Source organism: Pipistrellus kuhlii, unplaced genomic scaffold, assembly GCF_014108245.1.
Source record: "Pipistrellus kuhlii isolate mPipKuh1 unplaced genomic scaffold, mPipKuh1.p scaffold_m20_p_2, whole genome shotgun sequence".
Taxonomy (NCBI): Eukaryota; Metazoa; Chordata; class Mammalia; order Chiroptera; family Vespertilionidae; genus Pipistrellus; species Pipistrellus kuhlii.
Genome location: NW_023425515.1, coordinates 44,399,718 through 44,426,374, shown reverse-complemented (window position 1 = coordinate 44,426,374; position 26,657 = coordinate 44,399,718). Strand labels below are relative to the sequence as shown.

Here is a 26,657-nt window from a genome sequence, read left to right as displayed (position 1 = left end):
GCCTAACATGCCCAAATAGAACTCTTTATTCTATCAGATATTATAGCTGACAAAACCATTAAATATTTACTGTTTAGTCTGTATTAACTGTAATAGGTATGGGGAAAAAGCAGTAAAATGGAGTTAGTGTTGTTAAGAGAGCATTGCAAAGTGGAATGGGGAGGCTTCTAGGAAGCGAAGCTAACTCACCTCCATCCATGTGAAAAGTGAACTTTGAATTGAGCTAAACTACAAACGGCTACATCCTGAATTGGCTCTGCACCACTGAACTCTCTATTAAGGCATAACAATTAATCATGTATAGCATAGCGTAAGTCTGCCTACCAGCACCCATCACAACTCTTTCAAAACAGCTTGTATAAGTCCTTTGGAAACCCCGTATTTTTTCTGTCTTTTCCTTGGCACACAATCAGGTTTCTACCCAAATCTGTGTGCCATAAATTTCATTTTTCTAAGGCCTCAAATAAAGATTTTGTTTGCTTTGCCATTCTTGATCAACATACCAATTGATATTGGCACTTGGAATATGTCAGTGAAAAAACACACATACAAATAAAATTCCTTAAAATAGCATCATTAATCTACCTAGTTATTCAAAGACCTGGAATCATTTTTAATTTCTTTTTCTTTCTTTTTATCCTTCACATACAATACATATGAAATTACTATTGGCTCTACCTCCAAAAAATATTCTGTATCCCTTCTCTCCATCTCTATTGTAGCCACTGTCACAAATCATTACCACTTCTGTAGATCACTGCAAAAACTATACAACTGTCTTGCTTATACTCTTACTGGCCTCCCCTCACTTCCATTTACCTTTCAAACAGTGATAAGAGGGCTAGTTTTTTTTTTTTTTTAAATATAAATATTGTTGTCTTATTCTTGCTTAAAATTCTCAAGTGGCTTCTCATTTCCACTAAGTCCAAAGTCTTACAGAATTTATTTTTGCGTACTTCTTCGCCTTCATGTCTAACCACATTGCTACTTGTGTCCTGTTCCATGCACACAAGTCTTTCTGTCTCTTGAGCATTGACAAGTTGTGATCATCTAAGCACCTTTGATTTTGCTACTTCCTTTGCCCAAACTACTTTCTCTTTAGAGTCTTACGTGACTGACTTTCCTTTATTACTAAGATTTTAGCTCAAATGTCACCACATCATAAAGGTCACTTTAAACAATGACCAAGCCAGTTACTCTGTAGCACACAATTCTGCTTTATTTTTTTCACAGTACTTGTCACAATATGAAAGTATGATATTTATCTGTTTTGTTTTTCCTGCCTCCCCTCACCCAGAATGTGCACTTCATGAGAGTAGCACCTTGTCTTTCTTGATCATGGCTGTCTTCCCAGTACCTCTAACAGTGCCTGACTTAGCAGAGGAGCTCATTAAATATTTGCTGAATCTATTGAAAAAACACTCTTGGACAGTCCTTATTGTTAACAGAGTTCTCTTCATATCAGGCCAAAATCTATCTCTGTGTAAGTTTTCCCATCACAGTTCTGCCATTTGGCGAGGCACAGCATAGTATGAATTTTCCCCAGAACAGTTTCTCAGATATTTGAAATCAATACTCATTTCTTCTATGATAGCAAGCATCTCCAGGATTTTTCTATTTTATATATACCCTATATAATAAAAGCCTAATATGCTAAGTGTCTGGTCATCCAGTCATCCTTTCAACTAATCAAAGCATAATATGCTAATAATATAAAAAGGCTGCTCAACCACTCACTATGATGTGCACTGACCACTAGGGAGTAGATGCTCCAACTGGTAGGTTAGCTTGCTACTGGGGGTCCAGCCAATTGGGACTGAGTGAGATGGGCCAGACATGCCTGGAACCCTCCCACAGCCCCTCTCCCCGGCTGGCCCCACTCCCAATGGCACCCCACCCATGCACAAATTTGTGTACCGGGCCTCTAGTGTGTGTGTATTTCAGAGAGGGAGAGATAGAAACATCAATGATGAGAGAGAATCATTGATCATTGATTGGTCACCTCTTGCATGCCCCACATGGGGATCGAGCCCACAACCTGGTCATGTGCCCTGATTGGGAATCGAACCCCTGACCTTCTGGTTCCTAGGTCAATGCTCAACAATCGATCCATGCCAACCAGGCTCAGGTAGTGTTTTGACAGAGATTTCATTTTCTATGATTTTAAAAAATATGAACAAAGAAATACCTCCTCCCATATTTGCAGATTGGTTCTGTGCTGGGCACTTCAACACTTAGCCAAACTTGTATTGAGTTTAGAGATCATCCAAGCACGGGGGTTTTCTGGTCATTTCTGGGCATGAATCTTGTCCTGGTCATGTATGTGGCTTTCCATATTCCCCCAGGACACACAGGAGATTGTGAGTACCACAATCTCCCAAAGAAACTTCAGCTTTTCTTTCCAGGCTTTATGTGTCATTTTTTGCCTCAGTGACTGCAGGTAGTTTGTTAACTTACAATGCTTTAGAGTAGCGCATGCTGCTTTTCCACCCCAAGTTAAGTTTTGAATTAGAACTTAGATGAGCACCTTGCACCAGGGTTTTGGGAGTCCCCAGACAAGTTAGAACAGACATGCAGAATAATCTGTGGGTAAAGTCTGCTCTTCCCTCTCTGTAATAAGGGACCAGGTTCTCCTATCTGATATGTGTGCTACCATCTTCAAATTTGTAACTGAACTGAGTAGAAGGGAGCAATGGCAGGTAAAAATGCACAGAGCTTTTCTAATACTTTCAAGTTGACTTTCTCTTGATTAGGATTTGTTTGGATGCAGTAAACCTTTGTCTATTTTTCAGAGTTCTGACAAAGTTGGTTATTACAGTTTCTGCTTGTTTTCAATGTTTCTACGGAGGGATGGGATCTTGGAGCTGCTTACTCTGCTATTTTGCTGATGTCCTCGTAGTTTAATGTCTTAAGTATTTGAAAGCATTACATCTTAGTGACTGCATGTTGTTCCATTATGTAAATGCCACAATTTATTGTAAATGATGCTGTGATTAACACCTTTCTATATCTCTGATATATTTTTAGGATAGAATAAAATTTCAGAAGTGGAATAACTATATGAAAAGTTATGACATTTTTTTCAGTCTCTTCATATTCATTGCAAAAGTGCCCTTCAGAAGGTTCTTATCAATTTATATTCCTACCGTCAGTGTAAGAAAAGTGTGCATTTTAATACACCCTCACCTATAATGTAATAGTCTTTGCCCATTTAATAGTCACAGAAAGGGCATCTTGTGGTTGTTCTATGTCTGCTGCCTTATTTCTCATATGACTTCAGTTTGAATCTACTATTGTGTTGCTCATTCAGCTAGTGATGTACTTTGATTTGTCAATTTTCTCAGATATGTGGGACCAAGAAGTTACACCATTTTTCTACATAAGAATATAACATTTTCCTGCACTCATACATATAAAACTTGAATTTATTTTAAACTTGAATTTATTTTACAGTGAATTTGAATGGTGCCTACCCCAAGCTAGTGCCTTTCAGACCTGTGGGACAGCTGATCTCCCCACCTTTGCTGCTCTCTGTGATTTTCAACATTCTTCTCAGCCTGGCCATGCAGATTGTGGGCTTCATTCTGGTTCAGAGGCAGCCTTGGTACAACAAGGAGACGCACAGGTAGGATCACAGACTTGATGCCAGCTTCCCACTCTCTAATTTCTATCAACCATCACTTGGCCCATACAGCAGGAGGCAACTGAGTCTTCATTCTGCCAAAGGATTTGGCTTCCTTTAGTCCCTTGTGTACTTTTCCAGTGACCTTCATTTCTCTGTGATAAAACTTGATAGTAACATTCATTGGCACTCATCTTTGTCTATCTTAGATAATCCTCTCTGACCATCTTTTCTATCAAGGCTGACCATGCATTATATGTTGCTTGGATATCTCCAGTTTAATCCTGATAGCCAGTGACATTATTAATATCTTTTTTTCCCTCCACACTCAAATCTGTTCCTGTTGAATGATAAATTAGGTGGTCACTCTACTTATAAATGTTTAGAGATATTAACCAGCCAGGGGAAAGATTCATGACTTCCTCTGCTCTCTCTCTCCCACATAGCATTAATATACATGATTGGTGCTCATTTTTTTAAAAAAATAAATAACTTGGATTTATTTATCTAATCTATCATTTATCTACCTATCCTAAATATAGCTTTATCTGTGCTGTTTTTTTTCGCCTTATTTTTCAGTATATTCTTTCCCAAAGTGCTGACAATTATAGAAACACTGAGGTCACGGAGTCTTTCATGTATTCTCCATAGGTATCTGTCATCTTACTTCATTGGCTTCTTTGGTTTCCTTTTTAGTGCCTGCACTGTGTACAATAAAAGCATTTCAAATATAACCATGCCACCAACTGCTCCAGAAAATGCTGGAAGTAATGATGACTTCAGAAGTTTTGAGAATACAACTATATGGTTCTTGGGAACAATCAACTGCATCATTGTGGCTCTTATCTTCTCTAAAGGAAAACCATTTAGGCAGCCCACCTATAAAAACTGTGAGTAGACTCGTACAGGGTCAGAGGTGAGAGGTCATCAGAGAGGAAGACACACATGCCTGGGTCATTCAGGGAGGTGCTACAGAGTTGACACTTATTCAGGGAATCCTGATTTCCACTCTAGATTTCTGTAAAACACATAGTGCAGCCTTATTTTGTGGTCTTTTGTTCCCTCCCTCAAAGCTGCATGAAATGCTAAGACTTCTTTATCCACCTCTTACCTTCACCAGAAGTTTGTTTTTAGGTGTCTTTTCATGGAATCACTCCAAGTTGGAAAGACTCATTTATTTCTATGCTTGTCAGAATTCATCCTGGAGGAGATGGGGGGGGGGGGGGACCCACAGAGCTCAGTTGGAACATGTCTCCTGCCTTGAAGACAATGGGCAGGTTGGCATTGTGTGTTTGGCAGGCTGGGAGTGGGTTTAGCCTGGAGGAACCTGACTACAGACAGTTGTGGAGGCTCTTGGCCATAGCATCTCCTACTTCCTTCCATTCTGGGCTGGGAGCAGAGTGTATGTTAGAAATATCTGACCTGCTTTTAGGATATTTATTTGGACACCATCACTGCCCCCCTCTAATCAAGAAAAATTTAGAAGCACAAGTTGAAATGTCAATATCCTCATAAAAGTTTGTTCAGAAAAAATTATGTGGCCCTTCTTGGGACGACAAAGCAATAGAATAGTGACCTCTACATGACTGCAATTTAATCATGTTTATTTACAGCCATCCTTTTCCCCCAGAAGAAGATTTGAGGTGGGTGATTTGCATTAAAGACACTCAGATACTTGAATGCCTTCACGGCATTTATTTTGTAATAATAAAAATAACTTCTTGTAATAATCTAAGTGTGCTTTGTCAATGTTACCCTCTATTTCCACTTGCCTCAAGGACATGCATAGGCATTTTAGAGGTGAGACCCGTTGCATAGAAATGAGTACTTTCCATTTATTATGCTGTGTTTGGATGTGGAAATCAAGTAAATTTAATCAGCATTAATCTAGAATATGTCTTTCAATAGATGTGACACTCTATATTCTGATTTCTCTAAATGATAGCTTGTGTTTTTATTTCCTCAGATATATTTGTCCTTGTGCTGATTGTACAGCTGGCTGTGTGTCTATTCCTCCTATTTGCTGATATTCCAGATTTATATAGGCGTTTGGATGTAAGTCTTATCTCTTGATATGGTGATGTTTACAGTAAATTAATACCCTGAATTCAAAAATCAGGCCATAACTGCAATTGACATGGATTCTTGGACACCAATTGTTCTTTTAGGACAGTTTTTTTTAAATGCCAAATTTATTCACATTTTTAAATTAAGCTGATCTAGTCTTGATTTCAAGTATTTCAAAAGCATGGAACATTTTTCTTTTAAAGGATCCCCTTTAAGATTGGAAAATCTATTTATACATTTTTTTTTTCAAATATGAGAGAATTTCCCCCCAAATGCTTCTGTCTTGAAGCTGTTTAAAACAGAATTCCCTTTTTCAGTTAATTCTTAAATATGTATTTACACCTTTTTTTTAACCTCTTTAGAAATGTATTTTTCTGATATTCATACTTAATGTCAGCAAAACTTACATTTAAAAAAGCCAGGCATTTTAGAGGTGAGAGATCTCATGAACTCTCTTAGAGTTTTGTTTCAACTTTGAAACATTATAAGAGAAATTTTATAAGTTCAAGTAAGGGAAAATAATATATAATATTTTGATTCTTCTAACCAATCCTACATTTCAAATAGAAGTTAAGCATTACTAAATGTCATTTAAACCACTAAATAGAAAGTAGAAGAGAAGATCAAAGAAAGTGGATCTCCTCCCCCACCCCGCCCCCCACCCTCCTACTTAGTGCTTTGCAGACTTGTTTCCCTTCCTCTCTGACTCAAAAACGTTTCACAAGGGCCAAGATCCTATCTGATTTGTTCTTGTATAGACAGTGCCTTGCATAACAAATGGGTACAAAATGGCAACAAATGACTGGTGGATGGTTATATGTCAGTTTCCTAAATGTAGACAAGCACTTGGAGCACATAGTGTATTCCAAACCAATAGTACTTTCAGAAACCAAGCATAACATAAACTAGTAACATATTCAGTTTTCATTTTTATAATTGCACTAGAGGCCTGATGCACAAAATTCATGAAACAGTAGATCTTCCTTCCTCTGGCTGCTAGCACCAGCTTCCTTCTGGCACCTAGGACCCCAGCTTGCTTCCCTCCAGCTGCCCACAAGCACCTGGGACCTGAGCTTCCTTCTGGTCCTGGCTTCATCTGGAAGGACCTTTGGAATGACATCCAGAATGATGTCTGGTCTAATTAGAATATTACCTTTTATTATTATAGAGTACTGTGGTGAACAATGGAACTGCCACTGCTAAGTGTCTTCATAAGTTACATTAAGTAATTATGAAGATAGTCTTTGTCCTTTAATCTTCCAAGTGGGTTAAAATTCTGTATCCCTGCAGAAGTGAAGTTTTGTCATGTTGGGCTTAGTCACACTCTTTAATAGTGAACACTCTAACTGGGAGGCTCAGTCCCCTAGCATAATAAAATAAGGAACATATTTGGTTGGAAGGGAACATGTGTGAAGTCACTGATAGCATGATGGCAAAGAATTCTGCAAGGAATTATTGCTTATTCTAAAAGTAGTCATTTTCTTATTAGTGCATTAAATTGTGAGTATATTTTAGAAATGTGAATATGCAGGCAGGGAAAATTATAATATTGTTACTTTATCCTTCCATCTTTGAAAATGCATCTATACTATTGTAATAATAGAGGAATATGCAAATTGTCCAAGATGCCATCACAGTAACAGTAATAACCAAATAGCAGACTGCATCGGTGACCAGGCTGGCAGACTGAGGAAGTTGGCAGCAACCAGGCCAGCAGAGGGGGGACAGTAAGGGGCAATCAGGTTGGCAGGGGGGCAGTTAGGGATGACCAAGCCAGCAGGGGGGCAGTTAGGGGTGATCTGGTTAGCAGGCAGAGGCAATTAGTGGTGATCAGGTTGGCAGGCAGGTGAGAAGTTAGGAGTTAGCAGTCCCGGATTTTGAGAGGGATATCTGACTGCCTCTCAGCAGCAGATCCCTGGGATTGGACCTATACTGGCAGTCAGATATCCCCTGAGGAATCCCAGATTGGAGAGGGTGCAGGCTGGGCTGAGGGGACCCCCCAACCACCCATGCATGAATTTCATGCACCGTCTGATTTATGAAATTTATTTTATTTCAAATGGAATTGTGAGCTTTTTGCAAACTAGTTATTGCTCATTTAAAAATGTATTTTTTTTTTACAAAAACAACAGCAGAGGATATATTCACGTGGTTTAAAATTCAAAAGTGAAAGTTATATAGGGAAAAATATTTCCCTTCTTTTTAAAAAAATATATATTTTATTGATTTTGTACAGAGAGGAAGGGAGAGAGATAGAGTTAGAAACATCGATGAGAGAGAGTCATTGATCAGCTTCCTCTTTCACATCTCCTACTGGGGATACACCCGCAACCAAGGTACATGCCCTTGACTGGAATAGAACCCGGGACCCTTCAGTCCCCAAGCCAACGCTCTATCCATTGAGCCAAACCAGTCTTGGCTTTCCTTCTTTTTTTGTTCCCCAGCTACCAGTTCCCCTTTCTGGAGGCAACTGATGGCACCAGTTTATTTTACATAATTTTGTAATAGTTTGGGATATATTCACAATATATGAATGTGTATGTGTCTTATATGTATATTCTGCCACATTGTTACACAAATAGTAGCAAACTATTACATTTGTCCAGGTCTTCTGAAATGGAGATGTCAAGGTAAGATGAGATGTGTAAGAAAGTTACTGGAGGGATTGCCTATAGGAAAAAAAAACAAAAAACAAAAAAAACCTTAGGAAGCTGGAGGAGGTACAGAGGGTACTACACTACGTGGTCTGACCTCTGTGCAGGAGAGAGGGAAGGAAGGTAGGGAAGGTGAATAGTTTCGGACTATAGCACAGGTATAAAAAAGTTGAGCCAAAGTTGTTCATCAGAGGTATATAGTATCTCACAGAATGAATGAGATTGGAATCCCCAGTTTTATTAGCCATGAGCAGCCCATGGAAGTGTAGCCTCAGGGTGAATGAATTCTGCATCTACAATATTAGGCCTAGTAATAATTAATGTCGTTTTCTAATACTTTTTTAAATCGAATTTATTTAAACAATACAACAAAATTTAATCAACAATATATTGATAGTTGCCGTTGTTTTCTACTACTTGTGCCCAACACTCAGGAAGCATTTTAATCCCTCTGTTGTAAAATTCTTGTGATTTTGATGCAAAAAATTCGGTCGATGCATTTTTGAGGCATTCTTCATTATTAAATTTTTTTCCAAGAAGAAAGTTTTGCAAAGAACGAAACAAATGGTAATCGGAAGGGGCAATATCAGGAGAATATGCAGGTTGAGGGAGAACTTCCCATTCCAACCTGCGCAGTTTTTCAGCAGTGATTCTTGCAGTATGCGGTCGTGCGTTATCGTGGTGAAGAATTACGCCCTTCCGATTAATCAGCGTAGGCGGGTTCTTTTTCTCTTAAAGCTTGGGCTAACCTTTCCAATTGGGCACTATACACTGCACTTGTAATGGTTTGGTTAGATGGTAAAAGTTCATAATGAAGAATTCCTTTAAAATTCCACCAAACACACAACATCACTTTTTTCTCATGCAAGTCAGGTTTTGGCGTGGGCTGCGGAGCCTCATTTTTGTCCAACCATTGAGGCCGCCTTTTCAAATTAACATTCAGCACCCATTCTTCATCTCCGGTAACAATTTGCTCTAAAAACAGCAAACGGTTTTGACGAGAGAGGAGCGAACAGCAAATTGTGACTCTTTGATTATGGTTGTTGTCGGACAACTCATGAGGAACCCATTTTCCAAACTTTTGGACTTTGCCAAGTGCACGCAATTGATTGGAAATTGTTTTTTGTGAACAATTTAAAGTTGTCGCAAGCTCTTGTTGGGTAATTTGAGGATTTTGCACCAAAAGAGCTTGAAGAGCTTCTTGATCAAAATTGGACACACGGCCTAGACCACTCTTGTCATCTAACGAAAAATTTCCCTCGCGAAATTTCTCAAACCAACGCTGGCATTTTCTGGCGCTAACTGCATCTTGACCAAGAGCACTACAAATGTTTTTTGCAGCCTCACTTGCTTTTCTTCCTAATTGGAACTCGTAAAGCATGCAGTGCCGAATATGCTCTTCATCCGCCATCTTCTTAGCCCTAGTTTTGCAACAAAAACCAAACCAAACACAAACTTTTCAAGCAAAACTTGTTAACTGCACTTCACACGTTCTGTAGATACCGCGTGTTTGAAGGTTATGTCAATACAAGTCAACGCCAAGCAAGATTTTAAACGAATGTTAAAAAATGACATTAATTATTACTAGACCTGATATCAGATGGGGCACCTGTTACTTATGCTCTGGGCAGCAGATCAGAGTGGAGCCTGGTCCTGGCTGCCACAATCACATCAACAGTCCTGCACTTTGTTCTTTTGTGTAACAGTCTATTTTGCTAATTGATCCCATGTCAGTACATAAAATTTCCTCATTGTTTTTATACTAATGTAGTATTTCATTATATATATATATATATATATATATATATATATAATCTTCATACCATAATGTATGTGCAGTCCCTATTGATCAACATTTAGATTTCAAAAAATTTTAGTATTGCAAACAAAGCTGCAATAAAATAACCTTATACATATATCATTCCAACCAAGTACAAGTACATCTCTAGGGTAAATTCCTAGAAATGAATTTGGACTTTAAATTTTAATAGCATGTCCCTCAATAAAGCTGTAGCAGTATTTACTCCCACCAGTGTAAAGACAATATAAGAGGCAGTGCCAGGTAAAGTGCACTTGGCTGTTTCTCTTGTTTATTCATTCACCCATTTACTGTACATCTATAACATATCTATCTTGAGCCTGGGGAGGGGCTAGGGAAGATAGAGAGGAAGTTGGGGAAGAGACAGGTAGTGGCATGTGTGCCCTCAGAGCCTCTTGGGAGTAGAGTCACATCCCTGCATTCCCTCATGGAAACAAACAACACAAGCAAACAAAAAATACTTTTACTATTATTTTTTTGTTGTAAGGTGACCAGACTTATTTTAGGAAATTTAGAAATTACAGAGAAAAAAGAAGAAAGAAAGGAAATTTTTTTTAAAAAGTAGCTATCATAGTTCCAAAGTCACTGGCATCATTGGGTATAATTTTTCCACAGTGTTTTCTGTGCATACATGCCAATAAATACTTACACACATAAAACATATTTGTTACACATGAGTATAACATGTACACACGTGTGTGTCTATTGCATATGTGATTTATAAAATATGAAAGTGTACACTGTGAACACGTGGATATTTTCCAGCAAATATTTGTCTCCAGACTAACTGTGCTTTGTCTCCTGCCAGTTGCTCTGCACTCCTGTCCTGTGGAGGGGCTGCATTGTCATTATGCTCAGCTGCAATTTCATTGTATCCCTTTTTGTGGAGGTAAGTGCCCTCAGGCTGCTCATCTCTGGTGTGTGTGTGTGTGTGTGTGTGTGTGTGTGTGTGTGTGTGTGTGACATTTTAGGGGAGCCTGAAAAAGGAACATCTTTAGCTGACAAGGCTCAGCAGTGCAAGGGGCTTCATTTCTTGGTAACATGAGCAACAGTGCTTTCCTCTAATGAGCTCAAAACAAGATGCTTCTGTTCCCACCTGTAAAGTGGGTCTGGGAGACTAGAACTGTGATCGCTAAGGTCTGTTCATTTCTAAAATTGACAAAAGAAAGGCTCAACTCAGATAATTTTTTAAAATTGAGATGTGATTCACACACTATAAAATTTACCTTTTAAAAGTGTACAATTTAGTGATTTTTTAGTATTTTTTATTGAGTTGTGCAACCGCCACCACTATCTAATTCTGGAACATTCTCATCACCCCCCAAAAGATCCTGTCCCATTAGCAGTCCCTCTACACCTCCCCTTCTTCCTCCTTCAGCCCCTAGCAACCACTAATTTATTTTCTATCTCTATGGATTTACCTATTCTGGACATTTCATATAAAGGAATCATACAATATGTGGCCTTTTGTATCTGGCTTCTTTTACTTAAGAACTTGTATCATTTTTACTGTACAGATGGAAAATGAGATTCCTAGTGAGCTTTTGCTAGCCTTTATTCTTCAGCTCCCACTTCCTCAGTATAATGAACTTGTACTTCCCTCATCTCTGCTATGTGGTTCTCTCTGTCCTACTTCAGTACTGTTGGACATAATCTCCGTTCTTCATAACTTACTGTTAGTCAGGAGGGGTGTCCCCCGAAAGGCATGTCAAAGGAGAGGTGAGCTGCAGGACCCCATCTGTCCCCATTCTCGCCCTCATTACAAAGGCAGGCTTGTTCTAGTGAGGGGGGAATTCATGGGGGCACTATCACCTGACTAAATCCTGCCCACAGGGCACTAAATCCTGCCCACAGGATTTTGTAGGCAGGACTTCAACAAACCTTCCTTACTGAACAGGGTAACGATTGCACAGGAATGGGTGGTAGAATAAGACAAAGAATAGGGTACTGGAGCTTCTCTCTATGCTCAAGTTTGAGGGTTTCTCAAGTTGATTGGACACAAGAATCACCTGAAGGACATTAAAACACAGACTGTCCACCCTGCCCCCAACTTTCATGACTCAGTACATCTGGAGCAGGGCCACACTTTCATTCCCCAAGTTTCCTGGTGATTCTGGTGCTGCTAGTTCAGGGACCACCCACTGAGAAGCACTGTGCTATAGCATATGGTTTCCAAATCCACCAAGTTAATGGAAGAGCATCATCAGGGTGTCCTCATACTGAATTGCGGAAGATAGTCCTTGCCCTTTAAAGGAATATGCACCTTGTCTCTGTCCACAATCACATTATTTCCTCTGTCTATTACCTCTTTTATACTTCTGTGTGTTGAAATGCTATGCTGATAATACTATCAACAATAAAAAATATATATACTTTAAAAAAAATGCTCATCTAACCTCAGTGGCACAGCTGCAGGACTATGTTCTTTGTGAATTTTTCTGGATGCCTAGCTCAGTTAGGCAAGGAACAAAAGTCAACTAGCAGTGGTTTAAACAATAGAGATGCGTATTGACTCATTTAAAAAGACTGGAAGTAAGTGACTTCGGGGCTGATTTAGTGACTGGGCATCATGAGGAAGCTACCTTCTTTTACCTTCTGTCCCACCAGCCTTAGATCTTGGTCTTCCATGTTTGTGCTTGTTGCTTATGGCGCCCAGACAGCTTCTGCACAGCTGGGCATTGCATCTGTTTTCAGTGTAGGAGAAAAAAGAAGGTAGGCACCAGCAAGCTTTTTTCCTTCGAGTATGAATCTATTATCAGTGAACAAAAAAAAAATCTTACAGTCCATCTGCAGGCTTTTACTTATGCTCATTGGTTATAACTGTGTCTCCTTGGCATCCTGAGTAGAAAAGAATTCTGGGAAAGTGGGTTTGTACCAAAACGATAGACAGATTAGCTTAGACTGCTTATGTGTTTGTTTTTCCTTTTAGGCAAGCAGGGAACAGTTGGGAGGGATGAGATGTAGGGATAACAGAGCAACACAGTTTGCTGCAATCCCCTTGCAGGAAGCCATTCCACAGTCAGCATAGTTGCCGTTAGGAGCTTAAGCTGGGGGTAGTGTCCTGTGTTTAAATCCTGGCGTCACCCATTCTTGCTCCCTGACTTCGGGAAGTACCTTGCTACTCCACTCTCTGTATCTCTGTTTCCTCACCTATAAAATAGTGAGGAAACTATTTTATGTTTTCCTTACCTCAAGGGTTACTGTGAGCATGAAATGTGAACAGTGAAAAGCATATAATAAGTAATCTTGGTAGACATAAGCTAAGATTATTCGATTAATCATGTGGTACTTATCATTTCTTACTTTGTGTCTACCAATCATTCAGGCATTCGTGTCTTCATTCACTCTTTTCACAAGCATTTGATGACCATGTGCCATATCCTAGGGCATGATGCCAGCTGATGGAGAGGAAGATTTAATACTCGTGGAAGATAAGGTTTCTCTGTTGCTTCTCATGTTGAGTGAGAAATTGACACTTGTGGGTGTCTAGTGTGTGTTCCCAGCAGCTCCTTCACTGAGAAATAGCATAGCAGGGTTCCAGGACCCAGGTCTCCTCCATGAAGTTACAGATTCTCTGCTGTCAGTGCAGGATATAAACCCAAGCCATTTGAGTCTTTGTAGAGCAAGCATGTCCAACTCAAAGGTTAACACAGGCTAAATAATTGAGGCATTTGGCCCACGGCTGTGAGTTTGACATGCTTGCTGTAGAGTGACAGGACAGATTATCTCTTAGGACTTCTGTTTCCGTTTTTGGTGAATTCTTGACTCATGAGGTGAGCCTAGCAGAGTAGGTAAAGGCCCCACATTATTATGGATGCAGCAAGATGTTTTCCTCAGGTTTCATTTAGGTGCATCTGACACAAGATAATAAGGATTCTTAGGATGGGCTGTGATAACTCCATACTGGCTTGCCAGGCTATGGTAGAGATGATCCAGAGAGGTATTGAGCTACAAGTATGGGATATGGCTGGCTTCCTTTTGCAGAGTCCTGAGTGTTGTCTGGTCTGCTGAGAGATCTAACCCTAACCTTAATCTTAGAGCTTCCCAACAAACAAACAGATTTGAACAAGACCTTACCTTTATTTTGCCAATTTGTATGATCTAACCATTAGCTGAGACACAGAGGAGCTAATATTTATAGCTTTAATCCCTCCCCCTTTTTATTATTTGTTAGAGGCCCAGTGCACAAATTGGTGCACTGAGGGGGGAGGGGTTCCTCAGCCCAGCCTGTGCCCTCTCACAGTCTGGGAGCCCCAGAATGGATACCCCCCCACAGAAGGAGGCCCCACCAACCTACTGCAGCTTGCAGGTCAGTGGCCTGGTCCTTTCTCTGCAGGACAATCAGGGGGCGATGGCTGAGGCCCTGACCAACCACATCACACCTATGTTGGCTGGCCTGGTGTCAGGTGGTGTCATAGAGTGGTCGTCCGGATGGTCGTTCAGCTGTTCTGCATAGAGGTGTTTCTATGTATATAATAAAATCCTAATATGCAAATCAACCAAATGGCCGAACAGCCATTTGAGACTACTCTATGACACCTATATATAGGTGTTTGTGTGTATATATATATATGTATATATATATATATATATGAATTATTTGAGAGCTCATGAGGATTTTTTTAGTTTTTTTGTTTGTTTTAAGAAAGGCATCTTATCAAGGCATTTCTTTTGTTTCTAGTTCTGAATTTAATTTACAATGTAGAGTGACAGGACAGATTCTCTCTCAGGCCTTCAGTTTTATTTTCCAGAGTAGCAGAGTGATATTGGCCATCATACATCCAGAAATGTGAAAAATCTCAAGGCACGTTGTAGATCACTAAAGGCTGTGTGTGTGTGTGTGTGTGTGTGTGTGTGTGTGTGTGTATTTGCTTCATTGTTTTGTTTAAAGCCTGCTAAGATTTCCAGAAGGTAAGTTAGATTTTAAGACCACTAATTGGATAGTGATCCTGCCTTATCCCAGCTCCAAGGAGAACTACTACTTTCTTGTTAAATTAAGGAGGACAAAAGCCTTGCTGTAGGAAAGTAGAATAACAGGTCTGGCTAGGTGAGCCCTGAGGTTTGCAAGGTTGATGAAATGCTATGTGTTTTTTAGCCTGCTAGCGAATGATCAGTTTTTATAGGAAGGTTCACACTAGTTGTTTTCTATTATTTCCATGGGCAGTGGGTGGATTTTAGGAAAACTACTATCCTGGCAAAGTTTCCTATAGAATACTACAGAATTCACTCTTTCAGTTCAACAAAGATACCTGTGATAGACACCAAAACCAGTTCTAATTCTGTGGGGCAGCTTGGCTCCTCATATTTTTTTGCTTTGTTTCTTTCATAACTTCTAAGATGGTCAACCTTTGTGACTGTTAGGGATCAGAAGGAGATCGTTCACAGGCTCTAGCAGAGCCAAACACTAGACCCTGAGAATTGCAGTGGAGAAAGATTGTCTACTTTATTGATGAAGGACATTACCCAGGAGAACAGGAAGCTAATGCTCAAAAGCCTGAACTCCCTTGCTATGTGTAGGTTACAGATCATATAGGGTAAAATCACAAGGCACAGTGGGCTAGCTAGGGGTTCACAGTCCTGCTGGGAGTTGATTGGTCAGAGATAAGGTAAGGGTAATAAATTATTTCTTCAGGCTTGAGGACAGCTCTGAAGTCTTTTCCAGTGTCCCTCAGCTTGGTCTCAAAGGAAAGTAGCAAGGAGATGATTCCATTGTGGGCTCAATAACTAAAACATAACTTGGGTCATGATGTTACCTTTAGAGGTCTGGGCTTTGTGATCATTAGTCAGGTCCAGGCAACAGTCTTCTGCTGCCATGGTGGTTGCTGTTATCCAAGGGAAGGATAGGTCTTTGAGGCCTATAGACCCACAGAAAGAGAGATATTATTTCTAGAGGTTGGTTTCAAAAGCTTAATTTAACCAAAGTCATAAGGACCCTCAATTTCATGACTAAAGATGATAAAAATGATAATACCCTCCCATGCACTCTGTATTGTAACTTATATCTTGAACTCTATTCGAGGCTAAGTCTAACTCATGAAATAAAATTACGGTCCAAAATATTTCTACGGAGAGGTACCTGGTAATCTTAAAAATACGGTGTAATTATTTGTAAGTGAAGGTTAGAGGTATATGTGAACAGGGCCAGAGTGCACAGCCTGTTAAATGAATAGTTCAGAGGGTAGAAAGGGGAGGTAGGAGCCATGCCATGCCCTGCATTGTAATGGAAGTTATATAATCCTCATGACACACCTAAGAGGAAGAAATTATTATTTCTAATCACTGAGTCTCTGATAGGGTAATTAATTTGTCCATAGTAGGTGTCAGAGCTAGAATTAAATCTAGATCTGTTTAACTCCAAGGCTGTGGCCCACATTCCAATTTCACTGACCTCTGTTCTTAACTATGCAGCGAGGTGCATACCAAAGCCACACCATACATGTGGCACATCTTCCTATAGGGTCTATTTCAGCTGGTGGTGAGTAATTTTAAATGCCATTTTATATCAAATCAAATATGGATGTGGTGTGGAATGGACTGTGACATTTGAATGATTTTAAATGTTAGGGGAACCGTGGGACATATCAAAGAAACCTGGCACTGTCCATAACCTCTATATTTCCTGACCTTATGGTATTAAATTTAATTTCTGTATGAGATTCAGAAGGAATTTCATCCTTGAGGCAGACTACTTCAAACTGTGTTTCCAGATTCTTGAAAACATGTGCTTTACTCTTATCCCAGAGGAGTTCTATAAGTATAAAGGTTGGAGCACCTATCATGTGAAACCACCTTGGATTTATTTGTCTAGGCCTTAAGTTCTTTGTCAAGCTGGGCATTGGCAGCCAACACAATAGTGTCTTACTAGAGTCAATGGGGGACATAACCTGGAAGCACTTGACCTTTGATTGTAAAGAGCAACTCTTTTATTTTGCAGGAGGCCATTATTGAAAACCGAGCCCTATGGATGATGATCAAAAGGTACTTTGGCTATCAATCAAAAAGCCAGTATCGGATATGGCATCGGGCCTTGGCAAATGACCCTACGTGGCCCCCACTAGACCAAATGTCTCCCTCTGACCTGCCAGAGTGTGGCAGGGACGTGTCTTATAGCAACCCGGTGTTTGAGAGCAACGAGGAAGAACTCTGAAGGCAATGGGATATTCAAGTTGAGAAAACATAGAAACAATGACAAAAGGGACCAGTTTCAGCAATATTTTTAAAGCAATGAGACTCTTACAATATCAGCAGGAATTTTTGGAATCAAATACCTATTTGATCATGGTGACAAATTAAAGTCTGCTTGATAAAATACTTTCTGCAAAGCAGAACACTGCCCCAGGAGAGTGCCTTCCTCTTGGCGTCTGAAAGTATTGGACGTGTTCAGTGAATGGAGACTGGGCCAAGGATGGCAATGGGCCAAGAGACTGGAAAGCTGAAGGAGAAGATGTACTCTTTCATCTTAGATAATATATATTTTAAATGAGTTGAGGGAAAGTAGCACCATGTATAGTCATAGAATCATAGCATGTTAAAGATCAGTTCTGAGTTCTTATTTCACTGCTAGAGAAACGAACGTGTGGAAACCATCACACAATCTTCACTATCTAGTTTCCTTTCCTTTGCAGTACTTTTCCAATGTGAGACATTTCTTTCTACTTCTGGCCTTCTCCATGTATTAGTAAAGATAGCCTAAGCTGATGCTGCAGTAACAAACAACTCCCATATCTCAGTGGCTTAGCACACAAGAAGTTCTTTTTCTTGGTTCAGATGACTATTTAGAAGAGATCTCCTCAGAGAGGTGACTGCTCCAATCTGATGACTCCATCCACTCAATACAAAGATGTGACAGGAAAGGAAGAGAATGGAAATCAAACAAGGGCTCTTCGCTGCCTGACTCCAAGAGTGGCACATGTCTCTTCCACCACTCACATCTCGTTAATGGGGATGGCAGAGGAGCAGTCTTCTGTATTTAGGGTTGGCTTCATGGGCATATGATCTGTGCTGTCACACAGGACCTATGATTTGACATGTGGGGCACACTCTTGGTTTAATGCCCTGCTGTTGTCATCTGAAAATTCTTTGAATAAAGGTTGCTACATTTTCATTTTGTGCTGGGCCCCACAAATTTGTAGTTGGTCCAGCCTGTATTCCTGGGGAAAAAAGGGACCATTGCACATATCAAAGGGTCCTTCTACTATCCACTAATCTCTAAATTTTCTAACCCTATGAACTTTTGAGTATTGATAACCTTCCTTGCACATGCCCGACTAAAGGATTTTTATTCCTGTTCTGTTATTTTTGTGCTACAACATGTTACCATCGATATAAGTCTACACAGCCTACATATTTCTTAGGTTTAGGCTTCAGTTTTCAGAAAGCAAAAATCTCTCCCATTTCATCACTATTACATCTTGGTTATACTTGATTTATTCATTACAGAAAACACCCAGGTTTCTCTTAGCTCAGCAAACAATGTTGAATTCTAGGAGAAAATCCACAAATACCATTTTTGAGCAAAAGCAACATTTTTTTATGCACATCAAGTCCTAGGAGAATGAGGTAGGCAGGGTTGAGTGTCCTGGCTCAGAACAAGTGGTTGGCTTTGCTACACTCATCAGCACCTGCAGTCATTGCCTTCCCTGGCTGAACTCCTGGGCATGGTTAATGGCTCTGTGACTATAAATGATTCTGGGAACTTGGTGTTTTCCCAGGGAAGGCACCATGTTGTTTCTGGTTTTAAATTGGAGTGTTAGGAATCATTAGAATAGACTGCAGAGTCACTGTCTTCGTTGGTACAGAAGAAATGTTTCCATTTACAAAATCAGCTTCAGCAGTGTTATGACAACTTTGAATATATTTTTTATAAAGTGGATAATTTTCCATATTTTTTTAAAGTGGGGGCACTGTGGGCAGAGCAAACTGGAGATGGTATACAACCTAGTGACCAGCAAAAGCAGGGTGCACATCAAGAAATTTAAAAAAAAAGTGCTGGTGTGGATGTGGAGAAAAGGGAACCCTCAAATACTATTGGTGGGAATGCAGCCACTGTGCAAAGCAGTATGGAGTTAACTCACAAAATTAAAAAATGGAACATTCTTATGACCCAGTGATTCCACTTATAATACATGAATATATCTGAAGAAACTCAAAACACTAATTTGAAAGAACATATACACCCCTAGTTTATTGCAGTGTTACTTACAATAGATGAGATTTGGAAGTAGCCCAAGTGCCCATTGGTAGATGGGTGGATAAAAAAAAGTTATGCTACATTTATACAATGGAATACTACTCAGCCATAAAAAAGAAGGAAATCGTACCTTTTGTGACAGCATGAATAGACCTGGAGAGTATATGCTAAGTGAAATAAACCAGCCAGAGAAAGACAAGTATCATATGATTTTATTTATATGTGGACTCCAATGAAGAAAATCCTATATAATAAAAGACTAATATGCAAATTGACCAAACAGCAGAATGACCTGTGCTATGACACTAAATGCAAGAGCTGCCCCCTGGTGGTCAGTGCGCTCCCACAGGGGTACCACTGCTTAGCCAGAAGCCAGGCTCACCTATGCAAGCAGGTGGACATCTCCTGAGGGCTCTTGGACTGCAAGAGGCCCACATCAGGCTAAGAAACCCTCCTTCCCCCCAGTGCACATATGTCATGGACTGGACCTCTAGTTAGCTAATAAAGTAGAAATAGACTCATAGATACAGAGACCAGACTGACAGCTGTCAGAAGGGAGGGAGTTTGAGGGGTTGGTGAAAGGATTAACCAAATGGAAAAAACCTTGTAGACACAGAAAACAGTGTGGTAATTACCAGAGAGAAAGTAGGGTGGTGAGGTAGATGAGGGTAAATAGGGGATAAATGGTAATGGAAAGAGATTTGACTTGGGGTGATAAACACATGGTGCAATATGCAGATGATGTATTACAGAATTGTACACCTAAAATATATATTATTTTGTTAACCAATATCACCCCAATAACTTCAATAAAAATAAAATTAAAAAAAGACAGTGTGTACATCTCATACTTAGGAGAGTCCCTCACCAAGTGCTGTCACCCCATGGGTTCATGTGAATGGCACAATTCTCCTGGACCCAGACAAGGAAGGACTCATCCTCACCTTACAGTTGAGAAAACCAACCTAGGCTGAGGAGAATAGACTCGAGCCTCAGATACCATCTTCTGAGCAATCTTCTGTTGTTTCCAAACACCTTCTCATGACTAAGCTCCAGCAGGGCAGGTGCCTGTTGTTATCTCTCAGGCAAACAAAGAATGAGTTTCTCATGTGCCAGGTGGAAGGAGGCAACCCTGTGCTAATACCAGGACCTTCTCTGCAAATAATTTTCAGGGCATCTTGCCAGACTTGTGATAGAAGTGTGTTAACAGCAAAAGGAAACCACAACCACCAAGTATCTATTTGTCTTTCTGAGATGCAGTTGCTCTTGTCTTGATCCCAAGTGATTCCATTGTCAGCAATTCGCATATGACTCCAATCTCTGAACAGTAACATCTTTGGCAAAAGGGACACATTCTGAAAACTACACTTGAGACTAATTACATCTTGGAGGCAATAAATTAAGGAGCAGAAAGTGCTTACTCTAGAAAAAAATGGGTAAGCTGGGCGGGTGAGAATTGTACTTAAATACTTGAAGGATTGCCGTGGGAAAGAAGGCTCTACCCTATGCCCTGGGCACAGCCACTGTGTGAAGAGCACCATGGGAATGACTCTGGGCTGACAGGAAGACTACAGCCCTTACAACACTGTTGGGAGTGGATGTTGGTGACCTCAGAAGGTGTGTGCCCTGTGACTGGAGGTGCAAGTGGATATTCAAAAACAAATTAGGGAAAGAAGTCAAGTATCTGATGAAACTCAATTACCTGCAAGATCCCCTCCAGACTGAATATGTCCATTTAGTCTTACACAATGATGACAACCATTTACTATTGCTGTCCACCCAGAATATCAGGATGACCTATATGGATACATGGGCTGGGGAGGGTGGGCTCTCAGCCCCGTGAGGTCCCATGGTGTGAACAAGTAGACGTGACTGTTCTGTATCTTGGAAGATGGCTTCTCATAGGGTTAAAAGCCAAAAAAAAAAGAAAAAAAAAAAAAAAAAAAAAAAAAAAAAAAAAAAAAAAAAAGGGTCCTGATTGCCAAATTGACATCTGTGGAATTCTTCTATTATGTGCACTTTCTTAGAAATAAGTGTTTGAAATTTTTGAAGAAAAGAACCTGGGAGAGCATCCCAACCCAAAAGCAGAGTTATCAATGCCTCATATATTGTTCTGACCAGGATTTAGAGGAGAAATGGACAGTCACCTGATCCAAATCATTTGAGAGGGTCCTCTGTTTGTCCACTCCAAGGTAAATAGCTCTTATCCACAGAAAAGAACCCTGACTCTGGACTCTCCTCACTAACTATAGAATGATCTGAGAATGGAAATACATTTGTGCCATCTGTATTCTATGTGCTCTCACAGTGTACATGTATTTACATGCAGATGTAATGACTGGAAAAAGTGATTATTTATTCAGAGCCATGTATTTGGTTTATGATGAAATAAATTATTCTCTATTTTAAAAGGCAAGTAAAACCTATAATTCTGTTTTAAAATCCATTTCTTTCTCTCTTGGTAGAGTCTTTTACTCTAGCTAATAAAATGATGTGGTTTATTCCACTGATGTTGAATCAAAGCAACATCCTTACAAAGTTCCAGTCATTTCTTAATACTGCAGATACTATTATTCCCTGCTTTGTACACAGGGCATTAAGCACATATAAAATATTCTTATGCTCATTCTCTCATTTAAACCTCATAATGATTTTAGGAGAAATACAGAGCAAGGATTACTCTCCTCCTTATTTTAATGAGGTACCTCCTTATTTTGAAGAAATTCAGTGACTTGTTTAAGGGCACACAGCGAGTGAGTGGAGGAGCGAGAGCTAGATTCCGACATAGGACCTCTGCCTGTATGTGTCTCTACCATGGTGTTTCCCATGAATGAAATGTTTGTAGCACTGAAAACCAAGGAGGGAAGAGAGGCAATTATCCAATGGATTGCCATCATGATTATAATTTTCTTTATAGAGTTTCTAGTTTTCATATACATTCTCTTAAACCTGATCATCAATTACAGAAGAGGTTGACTCTGGAGAGAGTGAAATCTTAAAGCCAGAGAAACCTATATCTCTGCTTGAACTTTGCTCAGCCCCTGCTTTATAGAACTTTTTAGGGTTAGATAGAGTCTCTCTTGGTTTGAATGATACTCACTTCTTTATGAAAAAAAAAAAAATGAAAAAGAAAAGAAAAGAAAGAAACAAAACAAAACAAAACAAAAACTTGAAAATTGCTGCCACATATTTAGTCCACATTTTAGTTTCCACTAGACTTGTTGAAATAACCCTCTAAACTTTATCCATAAAATGACTTTCTTTAAACAACAACAACAATAACAAAACACATCTCTCTTGGATTTGAAGAGAGAGTGTTGGCCTTCTACACCACGCTTGTTCCTTCCTTAAGAAGACTGCATTTGCCATTCTTTACCTTTGAATGCTCCCCCAGCACCACCAACCTTCCACATCTTGGCTGATTCCTTCTCCTTTAGATTTCAGCTCACATGTCCCTTCTTCAAAGAAGCCTTCCCTAACTACTTTATCTAATGGTGTCCTTGCCCCACTAGCTGGATTGTTTTCTACATAGTACTTGGACAACCCTTCAGGTGCCTGAGGTTGAAAGATTAGTACTTGTTCAAGATCATACACTTAGGAAATGGGAAACCAAAGTCTATAATTCAAGTACACTGATTTCCAAATCAAAGTCCTTTATGTTCTTCACACCTGGCTAGATCCTGTTAATCAAATTAGCTAATCCACTAGGGAAAAGAATGTAGGATGTTGTAGAGCAATGTCCTTGGTTGATTGAAGAACACTCAGAATGCCATTCAGACTCTCCCAGTTCTATTTTATTGTTGTCTCATCCCAACTCTCTCCTGAGTGTTTGACTCCATGAAACACATGACAAAGCACTGGCCTGTGATTAAGGCTACACACAGATTGACTATGGAAACTCTGTAGAAGTGAATGCTGCTGAAAGGTCTCATATATGTTGCATGTATTACACACTGCACAACTCAAGGGGGCACCATGTTGCAAGCAAAAAATGGTGATTCTGTGTGATATCAAGAAGGCTTTATAGGTGAGAACTTTTACTTTTGTAACCACAAACATGGTTATGCAATGAAGAATCCCTCTTGTCCCACCTCTATCAGTTCTTAAGACCTTGCACTCTCTCTTGATATTGTCTCTCATGCAAACCCTCGTCTTTTCCAGGACCCTCGGCCACCACCTACGTGATTTTAAGAGCTTCTTAACTGGGGCTGGCTTTAGCTCAGCGGTTCCTTCGAGTAAGAGCTTCTTAACTGGTCTCCCCAACTGAGATCTCTTTATCTTTGCTTCTCAAGGTCTCTATTGAATGCTATTGCCCAACTCTGATCATGTCATATCTGTGGTCAGAAACCCTTCATAATTTAAATTATCTACCCAATAGAGATTACTAAATACTTCAAGGCCCTTTGCACAGGCCACATCTGTGCTGATCTTACATATTTTTCCTTGTACTCAGTAATGCAACAAACTATTATTCCCAGTGTTCAGTACCCCACTTATTCTCATCGTATAGCAATTTTCTCACTAATACCTTTACTCACCCTGTTTTCTCTTTGGGGGCATCAAAACTTCTTGCTTCTATCTCCACATATCAAAATCCCACCCATTTCTCAAGATCCAATTAGAATGCCACTAATCTGTCAAGCCAGAAGGGAGATTTCTTTAATTGCACATGCAGTACACTCTACATATCCTTCCTTTGTGTAGTGTGTGGCTCTTTTTACCTTGTGGTATTTCAGCTTCCTCCAACTCCCATGCAACCTTATGTTAAGTAGAAAGCACATTCTCTGAGGGTAGAAACCAAGCCTGATTCATTTCATCTTCCCACTCTGCACCTAGTTCAGAGCTATGGCTGGGTTAAGCAAGTAGCTGTGGCATGATTGAATAAAAAAAAATACATAATCACTATTGATTGATTTATTCTCACTTGTCTGTGAACATCTGTTTTCCATTCAGTACAATGACGCTGAACTAAAACAATAGGACTATGAATAAAAACAACCAAAAGTACAAAGTATAGTGATTCCAATGTTGTGCTTAATAAGTTTGTCTATTTATACAGTGGGCATGTGGAGCTGGGCTGTAGAATCAGAAGGGTTGGGTATATGCTACAAAGACTATTTCAATATGTAGAGGGACTTAAATGCATATTTGCACACGAGTGCAAAGACTGTTAGGAAAGTACTCAAACTAAGAAAAGAGACTATTGAGGCAAGAAAACTTGTTTAAAAACCAAGATTTTAGGAAACAGATGCAACTTTTGAGTACAACTGGGTGTGTATTTTTCAATCTTCTATTTGTTTTTACCCTACCTTTAGGGATTTCTGCAAGGATCTGAGTAAAATAAATTTGTGATAAAATGAAAACTAGCGATAGAGATAGAGACAGAGACAAAGACAGAGACAGAGAAAGAGACAGAGATAGAGATAGATAGAGAAATAAATAAAGTGGTCTTGTGTTAAAATTCAATAAAAGCAGGGTGGAGAGAGTATGCCCATGGCCTTTGTCATCTGGCACTGATGTGACTCTATGATGTGGAAGATGCATGTTGCTAATGGCTGATGGTATCATAAAGAGACACAAAGGTGACATAAACAGTCTGACCATGTCTTCCAATGGCTAAAGGATGTGGAAAATGGTTAAAAGAGATGGAGAATGTCCCAGGGGTGATACAGTAATATGCTATTGTAGAGGCCAAGGGGATTTTTGCAAGCAATCTTAGGGTCAGGCCAGGCCCAGAGAAGCCTCATGGAATCAGCAAAGATCATTTCATGGTGGGCTGTGGCCTGTCCAACACAGATTGCAGGAGGGAAGAGCATGCTGTCACCAGGAGTCCTTCATGCAACATTCTGTATATTTCTTAATGACTCACGAAAGACTTCACAGTGGTAGGGTTTCTATGAGCTTGTTTTTGACTACTGTCCCAGGTTCATGTGACCAGGAAACATAGTAGGTTATAAAGATGGAAAATATACCTCCCCATTAGGTGAATTCCATTTGGTGAAACTCCTTGCAGGAACACATAAGAGACAACACTCTAAAGAACAGCTTGGAGCCCCAAGGTCACTTTGTATTCCTGATCTTCTCAGTAACTGAGCAAAATAAAAGATAAGGTTACTCCACAATTGGCTGGATGCTCTTTCCTGAAAGCTAAGCCAGTTCTCTCATGTCATAGCCCAAGGTTAACTTTGAGAATTTGATAATGGTTTAAATAGCCTCAAGAATTCAGCCACAATCCAGACTAATTAGAAACTGGTTTAATCTGGAGATAACTTTGTAGGTTTGGAATCTCTCTAGATGGATCCTGAAATCTGATTTGGTCTGGATGCCAAAATTCATATTTGGGAAAGGCCCAATCTTTGTATCTTCCCACACCTCACCTTAGCACAGCAGATAGGAGGGTTCACAGGTGTCCTAGGGTAGAGTTGCTCAGGGATAAAATCATGAACTCTCAACCAGTACCCATGTATGGCCATATCATTAGGGGTCATACAGAATTTGGATACATAAAGTCAATCTCAAAAATGGCATATGGTCTATTGGTAGTTAAGAGTAAAGTCTTAGCCCAACCAATGGACTTAGTTGGTTTAGCACAATCCCATGCACCAGTAAGTTATCAGTTTGATATCCAGTCAGGCACATGCCCAGGTTGCAGGCTCAATTCCCAGTAGGGTCATGCAGGAAGTAACTGGTGAATATTTCTCTATCAGTGATGTTTCTCCCTCTCCCTTCCTCTCTCTAAAATAAATAAAGACATATATATATATTTAAAGAGTATAAGTTTTAAAAGGAGTATAAGCTTAGGAGTCAGACAGATCTCATCTCTAATCCTGACTTCTTTGATTTGTAATTTTGAGCAAATTAGTCACCATGTTTACATCTTAGCTTCCTTGGCTATTGCCATGAGAATATTATTTATTACCTTATGCATAGCTGCAAAAATCAAAGGAGGTTAAATGTGGCACATAATTTATTGTCCTGCATGTCTCAAGTTTTAAGGAGAATTCTTAAATCTTGTCCCTGCACATAGCATAGCTTTTAAGTGTGTTGTGTGAATCAGTAAAGTAATAAATAAAAGAATGCGTAAGTTGAGAATGAATAAACACACCACACACTTCTAGGCATTGAATGAATATAATTCTCTGTGTAATCATCTATGATTTACTATTTAAAATTATTCTGTTTGTTTGTATGTTTATTTTTACTTATTTAAGATGAGACACAAAGTGACCTACCTCTAGCCTTTGTTTACAGAATCAATTACTTCTACTTCAAAAGGGTCAACTTCTTTTTAGATTTTGTATTTCA

General features: G+C 39.6%; 1 protein-coding gene across 5 annotated transcripts in view; it reads left to right on the top strand.

Annotated features, from left to right (window-relative positions):
- ATP13A4 (ATPase 13A4) overlaps window positions 1-18,266 on the top strand; it is a 120,302-nt gene extending 102,036 nt beyond the window's left edge. For all 5 annotated transcript variants that reach the window (XM_036445090.2, XM_036445085.2, XM_036445083.2 and 2 more), the window contains 5 exons: window positions 3,454-3,625; window positions 4,319-4,512; window positions 5,589-5,677; window positions 10,971-11,051; window positions 17,097-18,266. In XM_036445090.2, the coding sequence (XP_036300983.1) occupies window positions 3,454-3,625; window positions 4,319-4,512; window positions 5,589-5,677; window positions 10,971-11,051; window positions 17,097-17,309 (749 nt within the window). In that variant the 3' untranslated portion in view covers window positions 17,310-18,266. The remainder of the gene's footprint in view (window positions 1-3,453; window positions 3,626-4,318; window positions 4,513-5,588; window positions 5,678-10,970; window positions 11,052-17,096) is intronic.
- Window positions 18,267-26,657: the final 8,391 nt, after the last annotated feature.